This window comes from Oncorhynchus masou, chromosome 23, assembly GCF_036934945.1.
Source record: "Oncorhynchus masou masou isolate Uvic2021 chromosome 23, UVic_Omas_1.1, whole genome shotgun sequence".
Taxonomy (NCBI): domain Eukaryota; kingdom Metazoa; phylum Chordata; class Actinopteri; order Salmoniformes; family Salmonidae; genus Oncorhynchus; species Oncorhynchus masou.
Window position 1 is genome coordinate 56,646,606 of NC_088234.1, and position 22,716 is coordinate 56,669,321.

Genomic DNA, 22,716 nt, shown 5'->3' on the forward strand with positions numbered 1-22,716 from the left:
TCACAGCAGAGCCAGACTTTAGCAGGGCTTAGATGGAGCACTGTGGTAAACTTCTGATCAAAAGCTTTTCACTGCCTCCCGAGTGGCGCAGCAGTCTAAGGCACTGCATCGCAGTGCTTGAGGCATCACTACAGACCCGGGTTTGACACCAGGCTGTGTCACAACCGGCCGTGACCAGGCGCACAATTGGCATAGGGTCGTTAGGGGAGGGTTTGGCCGGGGGGGCTTTACTTGGCTTATCGCGCTCTAGCGACTCCTTGTGGGGTGCCGGGCGACCTGCAGGCTGACTTCCGTCGTCAGTTGAACAGTGTTTTCTCCAACACATTGGTGCGGCTGGCTTCCGGGTTGAGCGAGTGGGTTAAGAAGCGTGGTTTGGCGGGTCATGTTTCGGGGGACGTATTACTTAACCTTTGCCTCTCCCGAGCCTGTTGGGGAGTTGCAGCAACGAGACAAGATTGTAATTGGATCGCAATTGGATATCACAAAATTAGGGAGAAAAAGGGGGATTTTTTTTTTACAAAAAACTCTAAGGTTTGGAAAAATGTATTTAAAAAAAGGTTTCACTGTCTATTCTTTCTAACACAGTGGCCATCCTAAAATCCTAATGTTCCTAATGTTCAGCAGGTGCGATATCCCTCTAGCTGAGACAGGAGTTGGAAGAAGATGCCCCTAGACTGTGATTGAAGCATGATATCATTAAGCGTATCTTGATCCTATAGATCTGAGCCTACGGACAACTTCAATCAAGATCACAGATATAACTTAGCCTGGTCTTTTTCCACTCGTTGCCATATATGTTTGCCATGACAAGAACACAGCAGATGAGTTCGCCATTCAGATATGCTACAAGCCTAGAGATACCCTGCTACTCATCCCCCAGCTGATTGGCTGTCCCGAATGGAAGTGCAGTGGTGTATCAGTGATGTGCCCAACTCCAGATGATGCCCTAACTACGCCCCCCAACCCACCGCGGCCCGATCTGCACAGATGGCACACCTGGATCCACTCTTGCTGTCTCTATCCAGGGCCCTCTTGGCACTCTCTGTCCTAGACGGCTGCCTCTCCGATGGGGCACAGCCAGGATGATGACAGTGGGAGGTTATGGAAGATAGGGGGTGGAGACAAGAGGCCACCTCCCAAACACACACACATGCACAAAACACACACACACACACACACACACAACAATCTGTCAGGGACATTCGTTGTTTATTGACTCAATCTTCAACACAGCTGAGACCCTGTGGAGTTGATAAGGTCATTAAACTCTAAAACACTCACAGACACAGTGTTTTCTCACAATTCACTCCTAAGACAGAGTTAGAGTACAGCAATAGTAGTATTCATATGATAACTTCAGGCTGATTAGTTTGTGGTGGAGGGTGATGGAGGGTGATGTGGTGGAGGGTGATGTGGTGGAGGGTGATGTGGTGGGGGGTGGTGGAAGGTGATGTGGTGGAGGGTGATGTTGAGGGTCTGTCAGTATGTTGTGGGGAGGAAGAGGTCAGGGTAGAATAGATGGACCAGGTGCAATAAAATACAGTAGAGTATAGAGCTGGATGATATGGACAAAAATCCATATTGCATGGCTTCCTGAGTAGCGCAGCGGTCTAAGGCACTGCATCACAGTGCTTGAGGCATTACTACAGACCCAGGTTCGATCCCGGGTTGTGTCGCAGCCAGCCACGACTGGGAGACCCAAGAAGCGGTGCACAATTGGCCCAGCGTTGTCTGGGTTAGGGGAGGGTTTGGCCGTCCCGGGATTTCCTTGTCCCATCGCGCTCTAGCGACTCCTGTGGCGGGCCGGGCTCATGCACGCTAACACAGTCACTAGTTGTACGGTGTTTCATCCGACACATTGGTGTGGCTGGCTTCAGGGTTAAGCAAGCAGTGTGTCAAGAAGCAGTGCGGATTGGCAGGGTCGTGTTTCGGAGGACGAATGGCTCTTAAACTTCGCCTCTCCCGATATCATATGGAAGTTGCAGCGATGGGACAAGACTGTAACTACCAATTGGATATCACGAAATTGGGGAGAAAAAGAGCTCAAAATAAAAAACACAAAAAAATCCATAATCGTGAATTGATGTGATAACGCTAAGTTTTTTTAAAATTAACTTTTAATCTACTACTAGTTTGATAGATGATAGTTGTAGCCATCAATTGTCCCATTAATAAATCACCCATATTAGCAAACGTATTTAATTTCAAACTTGACATTTCCCTAGTTAAGGCTACTTCTTATTGTAATGAACAATATCAGCAAAATGCCTGCGATAAGTGAGGTGTGGATAATGGTCCCAGCTCCAGTAGAGTAGCTAACCTACACAGGATGCCACATCCGTCTCTCTGGCTTTATTACCCAGCAACATGTGGCAGCAGATTGAACTGCTGCCCCCCAAAAAATGATACGATGATGGAAAGACCTGTGTGTTGTCCTTGTCACTGCAGCCAGAGAAGAGCTCCAACTTCATAAATCATAGCCTCAATTTTGTCACGCACATTGAATATAGTTGAAGAGAGTACCTGCAATCCTAGATTCAGATGATCCAGGCGAGAAAAAACATCGCTCAGATAGGCCAGTCGTGTGAGAAACTCGTCATCATGCAAGCGGTCAGAAAATTATTGGCAGTAAAGAAAACTAAGCTTGTCTCCTAATTCAAAAAAACGTGTCAATACTTTGCCCCTTGATAACCAGCGCACTTCTGTATGTTGTAAAAGTTTACATGGTCGCTGCCCATATCAGTGAATAATGCAGAAAATACATCAGAGTTCAGTGGCCTTGCTTTAACAAAGTTAACCATTTTCAATGTAGTGTCCAACACATCTTTCAGGCAGTCAGGCATTCCTTTGGCAGCAGGAGCCTCTCGGCGGATGCTGCAGTGTTCCCAAGTGGCGTCAGGAGCAACTGTTTGTACGCTCGTTACCACTCCACTATGTCTCCCTGTCATGGCTTTTGCACCATCAGTACAGATACCAACACATCTTGACCACCAAAGTTCATTTGATGTCATAAAGCTGTCCAGTACTTGTGCCTCTTCAATGGTCCAACGTCCCTGTCTGTTGTTCGGTGCTTTCCCGGGTAAGGGGGCAGTAGCTCTTCGGCTGCATCAGATTCACAACTGTCCGTGTCCATGCTAGATGGGCTAACAACAAATGGTTAACGGTTAACAAACGGTTAATGTGATTGGATGTTAATTATTTGACTAGGCTACCCATATTTGACATTGTGTTGTTATTTTGCTGAACACGAGACGGTTTAATTGTATTTTTGGCAGAGAAACGAGGCTATTCAGGCGAGAGAAAAAAACTCACCCAAATGTACTGTATAGCCCCGTTGGAAAATCAAAATGGACTGTTTTAAAATGTGAAGATAAAAAAAAAAAAAAAAAAAAAAAAAATGTGAAACACATTTTTATTTGGCGTACCGCCGATGGCATTGCGCATACCCCAGTTTGGGAATACCTGCTCTACAGGATGACAGTATCTCTCTGTTTCGCTCTCTCTCGTCTTTGTCAAACAACAGACCGTTTACCTCTTGGAGTCAACTTTGGAGTACAGCCTTAACTCTCTAGTGTTGTACATTAGACTCATTAAGATAACTAACTTAACTACATACAGACTAGAGTATAATCTAAAGGCTTTCAGTCTAATTTTGCAACATACACCCATTATCTCCTATTGGAGAGTGTCTGTCTGGTGCTAATCACTTGTCCTTTAAAGACCTTCGCCAACAAGAAAGCTCCTCTCTGGCTGGTTTTAATGGGGAAACTCAAACTGGGAGAGCCAAGCAAGAGTATCAATTCTCGCTAAATGGATGTGCCGAATCACACATTGCTGTCAATCATTTCACATTGAGCATAACAGCTGTCTAGGACACCACATCAGAGCATGACATTTTCCTCTGTTTGAAATTCCACTTGGAATCAAGGATGAAAGGAACTTCAAAAACTTTGAGAGCCTGCGAAAAATCAAACCTCTGCTTATAATGACCATGCAGAAATGTGTCATTGTGTTGTTTTGAGCCTGTGTGATGTTGCAGATGATTGGTCCTTTTGGAAAACAGAAAAATGAAAGCTATTCTCTGGTTGAATCTACCAGCATGAAAGTGCGGGTGGAAAAAAAATGCGGACAACATAAAAGAACATCACGTGCTTCTCACTGCCACGATGAGAAGCATTCTGACTTAATGTCAAGTCTGCGACTGTGTCTGGAGTTGCAGAACAGCAGTCTCTTGTGAGACAGCACCATTTTTAAATGATTTCACCTTTATTTAACTAGGCAAGTCAGTTAAGAACAAATTCTTATTTACAATGATGACATAGGAACAGTGGGTTAACTGCCTTGTTCAGGGGCAGAATGACATTATTGTATTATTGACTGTATGTTTGTTTATTCCATGTGTAACTCTGTGTTGTTGTTTGTGTCGCACTGCTTTGCTTTATCTTGGCCAGGTCGCAGTTGTAAATGAGAACTTGTCCTCAACCAGCTTACCTGGTTAAATAAAGGTGAAATAAAACATAAATAAAAGGGGCAGAAAGACAGACTTTTACCTTGTCAGCTCAGGGATTCGATCTAGCATCCTTTCAGGTTACTGGCCCAATGCTCTAACCACTAGGCTACCTGCCTCCCCACTAAAATAAGGCAGGCATAGAGTAAACAAATAGATGCGCAGGACTGAGATTTTGACAGTCTAAAAATCTAGGTACAGACTGAAGGCTTCTTCCTTGAGTACAATTACTGCTTAATACATTTTATAATAGCAGAATAGGAACATTGAAACTCCACCACCAAAAAACCTTTCACTTTTAACACTGGCTAATCTTCGCACACCTAGGACCCTAAAATAACTGTTGCATTTTTTCCAAAATCCAGTCATGTTGAGGTTTTGAAGGTTTCCGTTTTTTCACAGTTTCTTCCAGGTTTTCGCTCTCAAAATCACATGTTTTTTTTTAAAGAAAAACAACAACATTAGCTAAGTACACAATGCTTAAACCACATCAGGAGACAACTCTTGACATTTAGATTTTTGGGTGTAGTTACCCTTTAACTCAAGTGCGCACCAGCTAGAGACTGTTGTTGGGTTCGCAATGTTTCTGTAGCGCTCGTGTGATTGCAGAGTTTGAGAAAGATGGAGGAAAATACAAATCACTGTTACATTTGGTTCATGTCTTATTATTAACTTGGGCAAATGAATGCATTTTCTATTAAGTTCAATACATTTAGTTGATTTCCTAGTAATTTCAAATGTTTTCTTTGATATTGTTGAATTCCGTTTTAAATATTTGGATTCTGTGATTCCGTCCACAACATAGATTTTATAGGGCCCTACACATGTCAGCGACTATGTGGAAATCTGCTTATGTGGATCAGTGAAAGTGAATGAAGTGGAGTGTGTGCAAGTGTTTCTCCCTGAACTTTGGCAGGGATATGGCAGCAGACGGGAGCAGTTTGTGAGCCATCTGTCCCCCTCTGTCTCACCACAACACCACCACAGTTAATCTGCTTTGTCTCGGTCTCACTGACTAACACTACCGTCACAAAGACACATTCAAAATGGCTGAAAAAATCTGCATCCAATATTAAACCATGATATTACATCATATTTAATCATTTCATAGAGCAAAACAGCTCAACTGCTCTTAACTAGGCCTAGTCTTAGATAATTACTATATCATGTCTGTGTGTGTTCAGCCTACTATCTCAGTGTGTTAGACAGAGAGAGAGAGACGGGGGGAGAGTAAGTGGGAGTGGGTGAGAGAGAGCGAGGGGGAGGGAGAGAGAGAGCGAGATGGAGACAGAGAGAGAGAGAGAGAGAGAGAGAGAGAGAGAGAGAGAGAGAGAGAATAGGTACACTGTGAACACAACTTTACATTGTCCCTGAGCTCTGCTTTTCCTGTGCATCCAGACTACAGATGATTAACTTGTGGTGAACCTCTCCTTTCACCTCTCTTATTGATCTTCTTTATCTGTTCCTTCCTGTAAACTGATCACAAGGACCGTATCCTCCACACCTTCCATATACTTTGCTTTACATGACAATGTAAATGCATAGGCAGGGTTATCAGCCTTTTTATTAACCTGGGACGGAAATGATTGCTGGCTGGGACTGAAAGCAACAAAAGTATGATAATGGCTGTCTGTAACAGTTTGCCCCTAAGCTACAGAAAACAATACGCTTGTGGATGGGAGGGGCACAAAGGTGTAATGCCTTCAATTAGGGTAGAAGTAGTTTTTATTTTAAAAAATTTGATTTTTTTCATTTAACCAGGTAGGCCAGTTGAGAACAAGTTCTCATTTACAACTGCGACCTGGCCAAGATAAAGCAAAGCAGTGTGGCTCAGTCGGTAGAGCATGGCGCTTGCAACGCCAAGCGTCGTGGGTTCGATTCCCGCTGGGGCCACCCATATGTAAAAAGTAGTGGCCCCAGCCGACTTGTAAGTCGCTTTGGACAAAAGCGTCTGCTAAATGGGCTATATAACAGAGTTACACATGGAATAAACAAACATACAGTCAATAACACAATAGAAAATCTGTATACAGTATGTGAAAATGAAGTAAGGAGGTAAGGCATTAAATAGGCCATAATGCTAAATTGTAATTATTTCACCACTAACACTGGAGTGAAAGATGTGCAGATGAGGATGTGCAAGTAGAAATACTGGTTTGCAAAAGAGCAGAAAAAAAATTAACAACAATATATTTTAAGGGATTCCATCAGCATTGTCCTCATAACAAATATGCATATCATGAGATATATATTTTGATCCATTCCTATGCTATTTTGAGCATGATTTGAACAAAGGTCTTACATACTGTATATGAGAAGACCTTGATTGGTTGGCTGCTCCTGAGCGGCGTAGCAGTCACTGCATCTCAGTGCTAGAGGTGTCACTATAGGCCCTGGTTCGATCCCGGGCTGTATCACAACTGGCCGTGTTTGGGAGTCCCATAGGGCAGCGCACAATTGGCTCAGTGTCCTCCGGGTTTGGCCGAGGTAGGCCGTCATTGTAAAATAAGAATTTGTTCTTTACCGACTTGCCTAGTTAAATAAAGGTTAAATAAAAAATTTAATAAAAACGACAGCTAGAGTCAATCTCCATTGAGGTAACAGTGATGTCTCATCATAGCTACACAAACAATTCCTGGGGTCGACAGGTCAAGGGGTTGTCAGGTCAAGAAGCTACCAAGCTTCACTCTGATATGTTGAAGAGGATGGACCAAAACGACAATCTATTCCATCTAGTTAGAGAAACCCAATGAGTTGAACAGCACTTTCACAGCCAGACAGTAACAGACCATCAGCTTCAATGGAAACAGCCCTGGTCAGGATGAATCTTCCTGTCTCACATTATTAATGCTCTCTCTGCTGGCTTCATCCGTCTGCCTAATCTGTGTACACCTTGTGTTCAATGTTTCTGCAAATGTGCCAAGTTTAGCTCAGGATACTTGAGATCAAATCGATACAGAGATACAGGAATATAGTCTCTCCTGAATGTTTTGTTTGGCTGTTGTTTTGCAGACAGACAATGCAAAGCGGACCTGATCCACAGTAAAGCGGAGGCTCACATGCTGCTGACTAGCCTATGCCTAATAATGGTGCTAACTAGATGACGTCAGTCACTTGCTTGTCTCTAGCATGGCATAAGACAGGAGTGGAAAGTACCATTCTTCAGCCAGAGTAGCGGTTGGTTCTGTGAGACTGCCTACAGTATTTATTAGGATCACTGCCTGTCTATGAGACTGAGTAACATCCTCAACAGGCTACACCCTCTCTCTTTGAGCAGAGATTGCCCCAACATGACCCTGGGAGAGTTCTTCCCTCCCATGGAACTGACAGGTCACCAAGGCTGAGCTGTGTGTGTGTGTTGTGTGTGTTGCACCCAAAAATCTGAGGGAACACAAAGTGCGTGAGGGTGGCTGGACCCCGGTCTGGAAGTTGGAGAATTTTGCATTTTACAAATGCCTCAAACAGCTTTTTCCTGCAATCTAGAGCCATAATCATTATGTAAAAACAAACGGTATGTACACTACCAGTCAAAGGTTTGGACACACCTACTCATTCAATGGTTTTTATTTATTTTTTACAATTTTCTACATTGTAGAATAATAGTGAAGACATCCAAACTATGAAATAACACATATGGAATAATGTAGTAACCAAAAAAGCGTTAAACAAATCCAATCAAAATATATTTTCTATTTGAGATTCTTCAAAGAGCCACCCTTTGCCTTGATGACAGCTTTGCACACTCTTGGCATTCTCTCAACCAGCTTCACCTGGAATGCTTTTCCAACAATCTTGAAGGAGTTCCCACATATGCTGAGCACTTGTTGGCTGCATTTCCTTCACTCTGTGGTCCAACTCATCCCAAACCATCTTAATTGGGTTGAGGTAAGGTGATTGTGGAGACCAGGTCATTTGATGCAGCATTCCATCACTCTCATTTTTGGTCAAATAGCACTTACACAGTCTGGATGTGTGTTTAAGGTCATTATCCTGTTGAAAAATAAATGATAGTCCCACTAAGCACAAACCAGATGGGATGGCATATAGCTGCAGAATTCTGTGGTAGCAATGCTGGTTAAGTGTGCCTTAAATTCTAAATAAAATCATGGACAGTGTCACCAGCAAAGCACCCCCACACCATCATCACACCAGCTCATGCTTCATGGTGGGAACCACACATGCGGAGATCATCCGTTCACCTACTCTGGATCTCACAAAGACACTGCGGTTGGAATCGCAAAAAAGGACCGATTTCCACCGGTCTAATGTCCATTGCTCGTGTTTCTTGGTCCAAGCAAGTCTCTTCTTCTTATTGGTGTCCTTTAGTAGTGGTTTCTTTGCAGCAATTTGACCATGAAGACCTGATTCACGCAGTCTCCTCTGAAATGTTGATGTTGAGATGTCTGTTACTTGAACTCTGTGAAGCATTTATTTGGGCTGCAATTTCTGAAACATCTCAAGGATGATCAATGAAAACAGGATGCTCCTAAGCTCAATTTCGAGTCTCATAGCAAAGGGTCTGAATACTTATGTAACTAAGGTATAAAAAAGATTTAAAATTCAAAAACTGTTTTCACTTTGCCATTATGGGGTATGTAGATTGATGAGGAAAATGTTTTATTTAATCCATTTTAGAATAAGGCTGTAACGTAACAAAATATGGAAAAAGTCAAGGTGTCTGAAATATATATATATATATATATATATATATATATATATATATATATATATATTTCAGACACCTTGACTTTTTCCACATTTTTTTACGTTACAGCCTTATTCTAGACCACACACACACACAAATCTGAGGGGGCACATGCTCCGGTGCCCTCTATGGGTATGATGCCTCTGTACGTGTGTGTGTGCGTATGTGCTTCCATATTGCCTGCTCTGTGTGCTATAGCATGTTACACCGGCAAGGTCGCAGCGGAGAGGGAAGAGTAATGGCCTATAATGAAACACTACCTCACATGTTAATAACAGACAGCCAGCCAAGCATGCAATTGTACAGCTGAATCACATGAAGCCTATCGTTTGACATCAAGTTTTTGTTGTACTTCATATGCCTATATGGGTCTGCTCACCAAATCTACATCATTCGGAAACAAAATGACAATAAATCATACATTTTAACAATCATTGCTAAATCAAGATAGGTACCATAATGCCACTGTCAGAAAAACAGACACTCAAACTGTCAGGTCACGTCTTGTTTTCTACCCCACCCCTATCGCAGCTCACCTTCAAATGTCTCCTATAGGAAACACACACAGCAGCACCCTCGCATACAATCAGCCATTTGCAGCCCCCAGACACATAGTGCTCAAAATGGCAGCCTTCTGGCTAACAACGTTACTAGTTTCATTGGCACTCATGGAGCACTAGGATCATTACCCCGTCATTCAGTTCAGCCTTCATATCTTTCATCTTAGGCCATTATTTCATTCTTGCCCTGAAAGAATAGGATCCATTTTGAAACTCATGTAATCAACAAAGTAGGCCAACAGTAATGATCAAAAAGAAACTCCTGGCAGCACGAGGGCTATAGTGTTTCCTCTACCCTTGGAAACCTGGTTAGTGTTTTAATGGAGAAGGACCTAGGTGATTAAAGCATCTTCAATGCAACCCTTGCTACTGGCCCAGCCATTTGCTTGTCAAGAGCCGTCACACTCTCAAGATGGCTGACAGCTGACGCGGACAGAGTCCGCACTAATGCCTTCACTCAAATCTCACTGTATGAACGACATCCATACTTACAGTAGTAGTGACTGTTGTCCAAGCCTACGGTTGTTTCTCTCACAGCAGGGTGTCACTCAATATAGGCTACTGTACATTGATAATGGGAGAGCTGTAGCAGTCACAATACAGTCTAACAACTGTGATGTTCATGTTAAATGAGTGTGTGCCCCTTTAAGACTCATGGGCTAAGGGAGAGATAACCAGAGGGAGGAACAGAAAATACAATGTAAGAGTACAGGACAGAATGGAAATAAATGAGCCCAGGGTTCAAATATTCCTCACACTGGATTCCCCTCTCATTACTATGAACAGCTACACCACAGCACCCAAAACAGCACACTCTCAAAGAATGAGCCGAAAATAGCATCCGTGATTGTCATTCTGAGATGATGCACCATCTAGGCCTATATGCTGGAATAGTGAGTGGTTTGCTGTAAATGTTACTCCTGGCTATGTGCTTAGTTCAACAAGCTCTCACAGTCTCACATCAGAATTAGACGTTCATCCATGTTGCTCAAATTTCAAAGTTGTTCCAAATGTCAAATTTCAAGAGTGATTAAGTTTAGGCATTAACTACAAATGTTTACGGTTAGGATTAAGTTTAGGCATTAACTCCAAATGTTTACGGTTAGGATTAAGTTTAGGCATTAACTCCCTAATATTAAGGTTAGGCATTAACTCCCTAATATTAAGGTTAGGCATTAACTCCCTAATATTAACTTTAGACATTAACTCCCTAATATTAACTTTAGACATTAACTCCTTAATATTGACTTTAGACATTAACTCCCTAATATTAAGTTTAGGCATTAACTCCCTAATATTAAGTTTAGGCATTAACTCCCTAATATTAAGTTTAGGCATTAACTCCCTAATATTAACTTTAGGCATTAACTCACTAATATTAAGGTTAGGCATTAACTCACTAATATTAAGGTTAGGCATTAACTCCGAATGTTTACGGTTATGATTAAGTTTAGGCATTAACTCCCTAATATTAAGTTTAGGCATTAACTCCCTAATATTAAGTTTAGGCATTAACTCCCTAATATTAAGTTTAGGCATTAACTTCCTAATATTAAGTTTAGGCATTAACTCCCTAATATTAAGTTTAGGCATTAACTCCCTAATATTAAGTTTAGGCATTAACTCCCTAATATTAAGTTTAGGCATTAACTCCCTAATATTAAGTTTAGGCATTAACTTCCTAATATTAAGTTTAGGCATTAACTCCCTAATATTAAGTTTAGGCATTAACTCCCTAATATTAAGTTTAGGCATTAACTCCCTAATATTAAGTTTAGGCATTAACTCCCTAATATTAAGTTTAGGCATTAACTCCCTAATATTAAGTTTAGGCATTAACTCCCTAATATTAACTTTAGACATTAACTCCCTAATATTAACTTTAGACATTAACTCCCTAATATTGACTTTAGACATTAACTCCCTAATATTAAGTTTAGGCATTAACTCCCTAATATTAAGTTTAGGCATTAACTCCCTAATATTAAGTTTAGGCATTAACTCCCTAATATTAACTTTAGGCATTAACTCACTAATATTAAGGTTAGGCATTAACTCACTAATATTAAGGTTAGGCATTAACTCCGAATGTTTACGGTTAGGATTAAGTTTGGCATTAATTCCCTAATATTAAGTTTAGGCATTAACTTCCTAATATTAAGTTTAGGCATTAACTCCCTAATATTAAGTTTAGGCATTAACTCCCTAATATTAAGTTTAGGCATTAACTCCCTAATATTAAGTTTAGGGATTAACTCCCTAATATTAAGTCTAGGCATTAACTTCCTAATATTAAGTTTAGGCATTAAATCCCTAATATTAAGTTTAGGCATTAACTCCCTAATATTAACTTTAGGCATTAACTCACTAATATTAAGGTTAGGCATTAACTCACTAATATTAAGGTTAGGCATTAACTCCGAATGTTTACGGTTAGGATTAAGTTTGGCATTAATTCCCTAATATTAAGTTTAGGCATTAACTTCCTAATATTAAGTTTAGGCATTAACTCCCTAATATTAAGTTTAGGCATTAACTCCCTAATATTAAGTTTAGGCATTAACTCCCTAATATTAAGTCTAGGCATTAACTCCCTAATATTAAGTCTAGGCATTAACTTCCTAATATTAAGTTTAGGCATTAACTCCCTAATATTAAGTTTAGGCATTAACTCCCTAATATTAAGTTTAGGCATTAACTCCCTAATATTAAGGTTAGGCATTAACTCCGAATGGTTAAGGTAAGGATAAAGGTTTGGGATTGGCTTAAAAAATACATATATATTTAAAAAAAAGTGATATTGCTGGATTTAAACTGGCAACCTTTGGAATCAGAGGCAAATGCTTACGCCCATCCGCCATCCCCAACACCCAAGCAAATCTGAAACCTACTTGAAGGTAACAGCGCTCACTGCTGCCCCTAATGGCCGATTTCCATGTGATCTCACAATGTCCTCAGATATGTATGGGCGTCCAATACTGAATACTCACCTTCTCCTTGTATCAACCTGGTTCCCTTCCTTTATCCATCTCCCCTCTCTGTATTTCATCTGTTTCTCCCCTCTCTGTATTTCATCTGTTTCTCCCCTCTCTGTATTTCATCTGTTTCTCCCCTCTCTGTATTTCATCTGTTTCTCCCCTCTCTATCCTTTCTCTTGCCAAGTCTTTTCCTTCATATTCCTCTGCCTCTTTTCACACTCTATACTTGCCCTTGCTATCATTGATTGATTCCTAACACAGACCAGTGAGCTCAGAGGGCATTTGAACTCAAAGACAAAATATAAATTGTGGTCATTGTTAAGCCAAAGGAACCAAACATCCATCAAGCCTATGGAGACCAGAGAACCAGTCTACACAGGCACTTTGTTTTGAACTACTGTAATGAAAATAAAAGAAAAAAGATGAACCTATACCCTTCCTTAGTAAATACTCAGTAACAGTCATTACTTTGTAGAAAGGATTCTGTACAGTCATTTCACACATCTATTTCACTGTGTTTTTGCACTTCTTAAATACAACACCATCAAACAATAAGCGCCGACTGTTGACCAGAGGCTCTGTAGCATCTGTTGAAAGTGCTGGTATTGAATAATTCATCATCAAACAGGAATTAGCCTGAGTGCTTTGCTTTCTCTGTCTCTCTCTCTGGCAGATGCTGTCCCCACACAACCGATGATGCTTGGACTGGGGCTCTGTCTGAATGTGTTCAGCCCCACTGGTCATTGTACTGTGAGAATGAGTGTGTGTGCGTGTGCAGAGTAAGGACTCAAACACTGCAGTCACCACAGGCTCATTTCACTGATATATGACATAAGGAAGAATGCTTTATACACAACAATGGTAATACCATTCCCACCTTGAAGCCATAATCAACCTTTCCCTAACAGTTCATCCTTTTTATTTTATTCAACTTTTATTGATACAGGGTGGGTCACCAACGAGACCAGGGTCTCATTTGCAAAGGAGCCCTGTGAACATGAGCATACAATAAATAATATCAATACAGAAAATACAACAAGATTCACCAAAACAAACAACTCTCACATATCACCTCCTTTGAACTCCACCTAAACTGTCCAATAGAGACCAGCGAGTCTGATTTCATGGTGACCTGAAGGCTATTCAAGCATTTTTTCGCCATGTCAGTGGGGACCTGTGGGACCTCCAGAAGCAGCAAGTCCAGAGAGCTGGACTGAAAATGTCTGGATCTCCAGTTAATAGGTGAGCTGAGGTAGTGTGGGGATTCTCTGAAGAACTGCTTACTATACACAAAGTAGATAAATGCTGGGCCCTTATGGTAGTCAGAGACTTGTAGCCAACAGAACTATACAAAATGCAGTGATGTGTATGAAAATTGTCCCCAGTGATAAAAAAGTGAATCTAAACGTTTTAAAGCAGATAGCACTAGAACCAATTGCAATATGCCTGATCTTGGCCTATTTCAGACAATCTATGAACAAGTAAGAAGTGGTCAACCGTATCAAAAGCCTTCGACAGGTCAATAAATAAGGAAACACAATGATTTTTATGGTCTAAACAACATAGACAAGCGTAGCTGCTGGAAAAGTGCTAAAACCAGATTAGTGCTCATTAAAACAGAATGAGAAGTTTAAAAGTTGTAATCTGAGCATTGGCCAGGGACTCTACACTACAGCACAGAAGAGCACAGTGTAGTTCTGTGGTCAGTGTTATCTGCTGATCGACAAAACCCACTGCTTTTCTCTTTCTCCACCTATCGCTGTACTCTCATGTGACACATATTCTAGAAATGTTACAATTTCCATGCCGGATCAAATTACTCCGCTACAAAGACTCTGTCCATTCCATGCTCAATTGTATCCAAGAGAAAACATGATTTATTCCCTGAGGGACAAAAGGCAGCTTTTGTCCATGCAGTAATACAGAAGTTTGTGTCTGAGACAAACTCAAAACCAGGTAATGATATAGCCTAAAAATGTCCAATCAATTGAGGCAGTCTGGTGAAGAGCAGGGCATGATAGATGTAAAGCAGAATGGACCCAGCTCTCTATTCAACATGACTATCAAGGACCAACGAATAAGGTGGTACAAATAGATACAAAAATAAACATCTATTAATAGGATGGACCTTTAAAGCTGTCAAATGCTAGGAGGAACTAGGATCGCAGAATCAAATTGAAAAGCAATCTCTTCATATGTAAAATAGAAACAAAGACTAACCAAATAAATACTGAAAAATTGGATGCCATTGTGTGAGACATCCTGAGTGTTGTGCAACACAAACACCTGGGAGTAATAGATAAGGAGGTAGCTGGAGAGACAAAATGCATTTTTCTCTAAGCATGAAAGTCTCTGATCCCCCCAGAGGGAGCTGACTGTGGAGGAGTGTCTGCTCTATGATTATCATCGATCTGCCCTCAACACAACCCATTTCCAGCCCCGGTCAGGACACAGGGTCAGGCTCCGACTGGCTGACTCTGCCCACAAATAGAGGCATTTTCTGGTGACCAAGGACACCAAGAGTGGGTGGTAGAACCAGGGTTTTAGAAGCACAAGGTCAAATGATCAAATATAGGTCTAGAGTCTAAATAATGTTCAAATGATACAAAATATAGTGAAAATATTTAGGAATTTTTGTCATCATCTTGCATGGCTCTAACACAGACGGCTAGTCAAGTATTATGGTGCGAGTGCAGTTTTTTATTTAATTTCTCCCTCCGCCTTGTGGTACAACAGATCAATTGAGAAGCCAATTATGCTATAACACATGAAATATGTAAAGGAAAACCTACAAGACAAACAGTCTTTAGTAGTGCTACTGATGGGATACTGGCAGGTGGTTAGCTACAAATGAAGCTGAGGTAGACAGAGGCCAGATGGGGGTAGGGTGTGTGTGGGGAGGGAGGGAGGGTAGGGTGTGTGTGGGGAGGGAGGGAAGGTAGGTAGGGTATGTGTGGGGAGTGAGGTAGGGTAGGGTGTGTGTGGGGAGGGAGGGAGGGAAGGGTGTGTGGGAGAGGGAGGGAGGGAAGGTAGGTAGGGTATGTGTGAGGAGGGAGGTAGGGTAGGGTGTGTGTGGGGAGGGAGGGAGGGTAGGGTGTGTGTGGGGAGGGAGGGAGGGAAGGTAGGGTAGGTAGGGTATGTGTGGGGAGGGAGGTAGGGTAGGGTGTGTGTGGGGAGGGAAGGTAGGTAGGGTATGTGTGGGGAGGGAGGTAGGGTATGTGTGGGGAGGGAGGGTAGGGTGTGTGTGGGGAGGTAGGGTGTGTGTGGGGAGGGAGGGTGTGTACGGGGAGGGAGGGTGTGTTTTGGGAGGGTATGTGTGGGGAGGGTAGGGTGTGTGGGGACGGAGGGAAGGTACGTTATGTGTGGGGAGGGAGGGTAGGGTGTGTGTGGGGAGGGAAGGTAGGGTGTGTGTGGGGTGGGAGGGAGGGGAGGGTGTGTGTGGGGAGGGAGGGAATGTAGGGTATGTGTGGGAAGAGAGGGTAGGGTGTGTGTGGGGAGGGAGGGAGTGTACGGGGAGGGAGGGTGTGTTTTGGGACGGTATGTGTGGGGACGGAGGGAAGGTACGTTATGTGTGTGTATGGAGGGAAGGTAGGGTGTATGTGGGAAGGGAGGGTAGGGTGTGTGTGGGGAGGGTGTGTGTTGGGAGGATATGTGTGGGGAGGGAAGGTAGGGTGTGTGGGGGGAGGGAAGGTAGGGTGTGTGTGGAGAGGGAGGGAGGGTAGGGTGTGTGTGGGGAGGGATGTTAGGGTGTGTGTGGGGAGAGAGGAAAGGTAGGGTATGTGTGGGGAGGGAGGATAGGGTATGTGTGGGGAGGGAGGTTGTGTGGGGAGGGGGTGGATAGAGTTGCCTCTACCAATGCAGGCACATAGAATGTGTCCCATGGGTCAGAATACTGGTGTGAGGGACAGTATAACTACAACAGGAGGGGTTATTAGAGAGGTGAGGGTATGGGACTATCATGTTCTGTACACACACACACACACACACACACACACACACTAGATCGGAGGGGTTTGGCTGGAGAGTGAGGGGGATGGGGGGAGCATGGTCGAGGGCATTTGTGTGTTTGGGGCTGGGCCAGCATGTTTAGCAGCCTGATGGAGGAGGCCTTGATGCACCATGGGGGATTAATGCTTGTGATGATGGTGGGGCGGGGGAAGAAAGGGAAACTTACAACAGAAGCATCGGTGCACATGCCCTGCTTCTATCATTGGTGGGTGCTGATGAATGGCCCCAAGATCTGGGATTTTACTTTCTGTATGGGTGTGTGTGTGTGTGTGTGTGTGTGTGTGTGTGTGTGTGTGCGTGTGTGTATGAGCGAGTGCATATGGAGGACAGTCCTTGTAAGAGAGAAGACGAGAGGGGGTTTCAGGGCGAGTGGAGAAAGGGGGGTTGGGGGACCTGTGCTGGGAAGTGCAGGCAGACAGGCTGTGGGGGAGGTGGGTTTAGCTGGTAGATACTGTTGATGGGGGTTCATCACTGAATTCATGTGTGTGTGTGTGTGTGTGTGTGCGTACGTGCGAGTGTGGTGTGTGGGAGCTCAACTCTTCAAATGCAGAACATCCTTATGGTACTTCAGCAGCCCCTCCTAATGCCTGCCTCCAGCTCTTTACTCCCCATTTTCTACTCTCCTCAGTTCACTACCGCACCCGTACTTCTCTTTGCTTCACCTCTTCCTCATTCCTCATCTTTTCACCTTTCCTTTCCATCTCCTGTCCTGCCTTCTCATCTCCTCAGCCATCCCTCATTTCTTGCCCCCATCATGTCCGACCCTGGGCACATCATTTAAGGATTATGCCAAGACTTCACGTTTGTATTTTCACTCTTCAGAGAAAATGTCAGGAAGCTGATGTCTTAATAAATGACAAGAAAAAAAAGACAAGATGGAGAATCTTGCAGTTGAAGCTCTCTCGTGTAGAGAGAAATCTGCTACACCTCACGCCAAACTTACATCAGAGATCCAGAGTTTATGCGCACACAGCATCAGCATCTCCTGCTCAATACAGCCTCTACGAGACAGAGGCAGCCTCTACAAGACAGAGTGATGACAGCAGCAACAGAATAACAACGTACCACGGAGCAGAGAGAAGAGAGGAGAGAAAAGAAGAAAGAAGAGGACGCCAATCACCTTCAAATGACCTTAAGGCCTAGTAACATCGCGCTCTCCCTCTCTCTCACTGTCCATCTCCGAGGCAAGACCCAGAACATGGCGGATTTTAATAACAACATGAGAGCCACACAATAGACCATTTCTTATGGTAACATATTCTGTGTTCTATTCCACTACACCAGAACCAATTCTAGTCACTTCCAATCTCGAGTGTACCACAAAGAATACATGGGTTATGGCGTACCATCCCAGTAGGACAAACACACCAGTCTGGTGTAGATCCAGTTACATCTTTACTGGTAAATCACCCCAACACTCAGCTCTCCAGGACCCCTCAGACGACTGAGCCGCTCGATCGATAATTAAAATGATCCCTATTACAGCGTCTCACAGGCCCCTTGGAGACGGAATATATTGCAGTGAGATAGATAGCCATACACAGAATAGGGTGATGTATTGTAGATTGAAGGATTGAGGAACAGCATTTCAAGGACCATGGGTAACAGTCTACTGTTCGCTGTAAAGAAATGGCTAAAGGGCTTTGGAGGTGCCAGCATATTGAATGCAACTGAACAAAAGCAATCAATGATGAGATCAAATAAAGGGGTTCCTTCGTTTTAACCAGAATTGTTGAAGTACACTAGCACAGTAGACTATTTCTGAAAAGCAGTGCTGGACAGAGGTTTGTGTGCCTGTGGGGCAGTTTCAGTTTAGCATTTAGTTTGATGAGTGGCCTGCCCATTTGACTGATGAGGGCTTTCTCTTGGTCACAATTGCCCCCCTGGGACTGGTCTTCGATCAGCCACAACACACACAGCAATTCTCCATAGCGGGTTAAGGATGGACCATTCTCTCTCTCTGCACATATTATAGTCTCTTGTGGGAGGGGGAGGGGGACAGAGAGGAATGAATGCTCGTTCTGCCTTTGTTTCGCTTGTTCCAGAACAGAGAGAAATGTGTGCGAGTAAAGGCATCAGCATGCTTCAGTTTGTACTGAATAGTACTTTGTCCATTTTGAAACGCCGTAGACTGAAAATAGTTCAAAAATAATCTAAAATAACTCAAGAAATCTGTCACGCCCTGATCGGTTTCACCTGTCCTTGTGCTGGTCTCCACCCCCCTCCAGATGTCACCCATCTTCCCAATTATCCCCTGTGTATTTTTACATGTGTTCTCTGTCTGTTTGTTGCCAGTTCATCTTGTTTGTTCAAGCTTACCAGCATTTTTCCTGTCAGCACCTATCGTTTCACAGCCTTACCTTACCTTGATTCCTGAGAGAGACAGAGAGACTGCTTCCTCCTCTCCTTCTCCTCTCTAACACCTACAGCAGTCTCTTCTTACTACTGTTGCTGTAGCCAAGCTCTTAGGGAATCCGCAAGCTTTTTGCTATGTCTCAGAGATAATAAAAATTGAAGTAAAGGTGGTATGACAACCTGTATGATAAGGAAACAGTGACCACTCTCCTACCTCCTTAGCTCCTAGTGCCAGCTCTGGGCTTGATTACCCTGACCTCTCCCCTGATCCCCCTCACTGTGTGTCAGTAGGTGTTCTTTCCACTGGCAGGCTACGATACCTCCATGCACAGCAGCTCCTTCTGGTGTGAGGAAGGTTAGTGGTCCCCCCCGCCAAAAGCAATCCTCCAGACACCTCCACTCCATTAGGCCTGTACAGCACTGAGTGAAGGCTGATAAGAGAGGCAGACGGGCTCCTCAGTCAGCAATTTTCCTCTATCTCACCAACTCTCTCACTACTTCTTTCTCTCTCTCTCCTAATCTTTCTCTCGCTCCTTCTCTTTTTCTCTCTCCCCCACTCATTCCTTCTTTTTCTCTCTCCCATCAGGTATTGTTGGAGGGCCACCAGACAGTAGTAAATGATGCAGGCCAAGCTCAGCCAAGCCCATCAGGTACTTAAGCAATAAGGAACAAGAGGGTGTGGTATAGCCAATATAACCACGACTAAGGGAGGTTATATTGCACGGCGCAACGCAGAGTGCCTGGATACAGCTATTATCCATGGCATATTGGCCATATACCACAAACTCCCGAGGTGCCTTATTGCGATTATAAACTGGTAACCAATGTAATCAAAGCAGTAAAAATACATGTTTTGTCATACCCCGTGGTATACTGTCTGATATACCATGGCTGTCAGCCAATCAGCATTCAGGGCTCGAACCAACCAGTTTATAATGTAGAATAGAACAGGATCTGAGATAGACTGGCTAATACTGTAGTGTAGAAAAGCAAAGGTTTGAGGGTCCTGTGTGTTTGTTATGAGGGTCCTCTGTGTCTTAGTTGGTAGAGCATGGAGCTTACAATGCCAGGGTTGTGGGTTTGATTCTCACATGGGACCAGTACAAAACATGAAAATTGTATGCACTCACTACTGTATAAGAGTGTCTGCTAAATGACTAAAATACAATTATAAAATTACATGTGCATTAAACACATTTCCATTTCTACCTAGCAACAAAAGGAGCATGTGAGGTGTCTGTGCATTTCTTTGTGAGAGAGGGAGGGAGGAAGAAGCATGAGGACAGGAGGAAGGACACAGCTCAGAGGAGAAAGGGGAAACTGATTATCTGAATGGAGCGTGCTATACTTGCAGGCAATCAATAAATGGAGAAGAGCTCCCTCAGCCCGACATGAAATATGAGTCTCTATAATAATAATAATAATAATAATAATAATAATAATATCCCTCATGGACACCAGGAACACACACACCCTCAAAGATAATGTACATAATCAAGTAAATTAAATCAGTCACCTTTAAGGTTTTTGTTCAAAAATAATATTTTCATAGATGTAAAAAATACATTGTCAATGATGGGGTCAAATAACAATCTATTGTGCATAAATAGAAGCAAAGACAATAAATGTCTGTTCTATTGAATAGATCTCATGGGTGAAATAATTGCATCCAGTAAACATCAAGCAGTGGATGCTTTACGTCCAGCAAGACATTCTCTAGCTATTTATGACTTCAACCTATTTGTCCAGCAAAACCAGAACCATGTGCATATAGCAGATAAAAGAGCAAGCATTAACCCACATGTATTCTCCTCCATCATATGGAAAGCTTTTCCATCAATAAATAACAGAAATATACATTATATATGGACGTCTGTGTATCCAGCTGCACACAGATGCTCTCAACTGGACCACAACATAACTACATGCCAGGAACAGTACAGAACTCTTTAGATCACTAATAAACCAGGAGTAGTTTGGATCAGTACCATACCCCTGTCCATTTGATAAGCTGTAAGATCAAGGCTTTTGAATCCGCACACTGAGAGATGCTGATTTTGGAGTATAACAGTGGCGGTGATGCTGTAGTATTTGGGGGAGCCCCGTGTTTAGCTGTAGATTAGACAATAGTGTTAGACAGCATAAGTGCCAGATGCCAAGTACGACCTTACCACTACGCACCACGAACAAGGCCCCAGGCTGATGCTTAACTAACAGGTGAAATTCAACAAGGTTACGTGCACGCGAGCGCACACACACTACATTGAATGCATGGCAGCTTAGCGACATGAGAGAATTCTGTGTGTGTGTGCTGCCCATATGAACACAATGGCAATGTGGCTGAGCAGGGAGTCTCGCTCCAGTGAAAGTACCTTTCTCTTTTGTTCCCGGGACGCTAGTTTCTTAATTCTCCTTTTCTTTTCTTTCTCATCCTCGATAGCATTGACATCCACGTCCCGGTTCTTCTTCAATGCGGAGGCTGCGTGAGCCATGGCGGAATACAAAAAAAACGGTAGAAATCCCAGGGAAGTGGAAGCCAACGATCTCAGAGAAAAAGATAAGGAAAGGGAAAAAGAGTTCCGTCCTGCTGACAAGGAGAGTGTCGGAGGATAAGGGTAGGCAGGAGAAAAGATGAGGAAACGTCTCCTCCTGTTTCTGTGTCAACCTCAGTCAGTGTAGAATCCAGGAGCAAGAGAGCCACGAGCATCACCAGGCACAGAGGTGGAGAGAAGAGAAACGGTTACTACGGTAACCACACTCTGTTTCTAGCCGTCCTCTTCTGGTTCCCTTCCTGGTCCATGGCGGTACCTGGGCCGGTGCTCCGCGTGGATCTGTCTGTGTGTGTGTGTGTGTGTGTGTATGTGTGTGTGTGTGTGTGAGAAAGAGAGTGTAAGTGAGAGTCTGTGTGTATGAATGGTGTGAGGGAGCCAGCTGGGGTAGGAAGGGAGGGGGGGGATAGAGGGAATGTGAGGGATCGTACGGCTATAAGCGTGTGTGTGTGTGTGTGTGTGTGTGTGTGTGTGTGTGTGTGTGTGTGTGTGTGTGTACTTCTCCCCCACCCACCAGCTGGAAGTGCCCAAGTGAGAGATGGGATAGGGGAGAAAGTGTAGAGGACGGACTGAAGGGGGAGGTTGGATGGTGCTGATGGTAATTTCTGTATCTCTCTCACACAGGTGGGAAGGGAAGAGGCAAAATACCTATCCATCCTATTTTTCTATAAAATCTGTTAATGTGGAACAGACGACTGATCCTATAACTTTGGAATACTAATTGCTGACTGTGTCTATTAAATAATGACAACTTCCATTGGGTCATACATTATGAAAAAAACTAGAAAAGGTCCTGCTGAGTACTGACACAATAATGCTAATGTTGAGAGGAAACTGACAGACTAATGTTGAGAGGAAACTGACATACTAATGTTGAGAGGAAACTGACAGACTAATGTTGAGAGGAAACTGACATACTAATGCTGAGAGGAGACTGACAGACTAATGCTGAGAGGAAACTGACAGACTAATGCTGAGAGGAAACTGACAGACTAATGTTGAGAGGAAACTGACATACTAATGTTGAGAGGAAACTGACATACTAATGTTGAGA

At 43.2% G+C, this 22,716-nt stretch overlaps 1 protein-coding gene across 6 annotated transcripts in view; it reads right to left on the minus strand.

Annotated features, from left to right (window-relative positions):
* Positions 1-21,822, minus strand: part of LOC135511092 (ankyrin-3-like) — a 125,028-nt gene extending 103,206 nt beyond the window's left edge. For 4 of the 6 annotated variants that reach the window (XM_064932624.1, XM_064932625.1, XM_064932623.1 and 1 more), the window contains exon 1: positions 21,486-21,820. In XM_064932624.1, the coding sequence (XP_064788696.1) occupies positions 21,486-21,605 (120 nt within the window). In that variant the 5' untranslated portion in view covers positions 21,606-21,820. Of the gene's footprint in view, positions 1-21,485 lie in introns of all 6 variants that reach the window. The other 2 variants (XM_064932620.1, XM_064932622.1) reach the window with 2 other exon arrangements.
* Between the last annotated feature and the right edge of the window lie 894 nt (positions 21,823-22,716).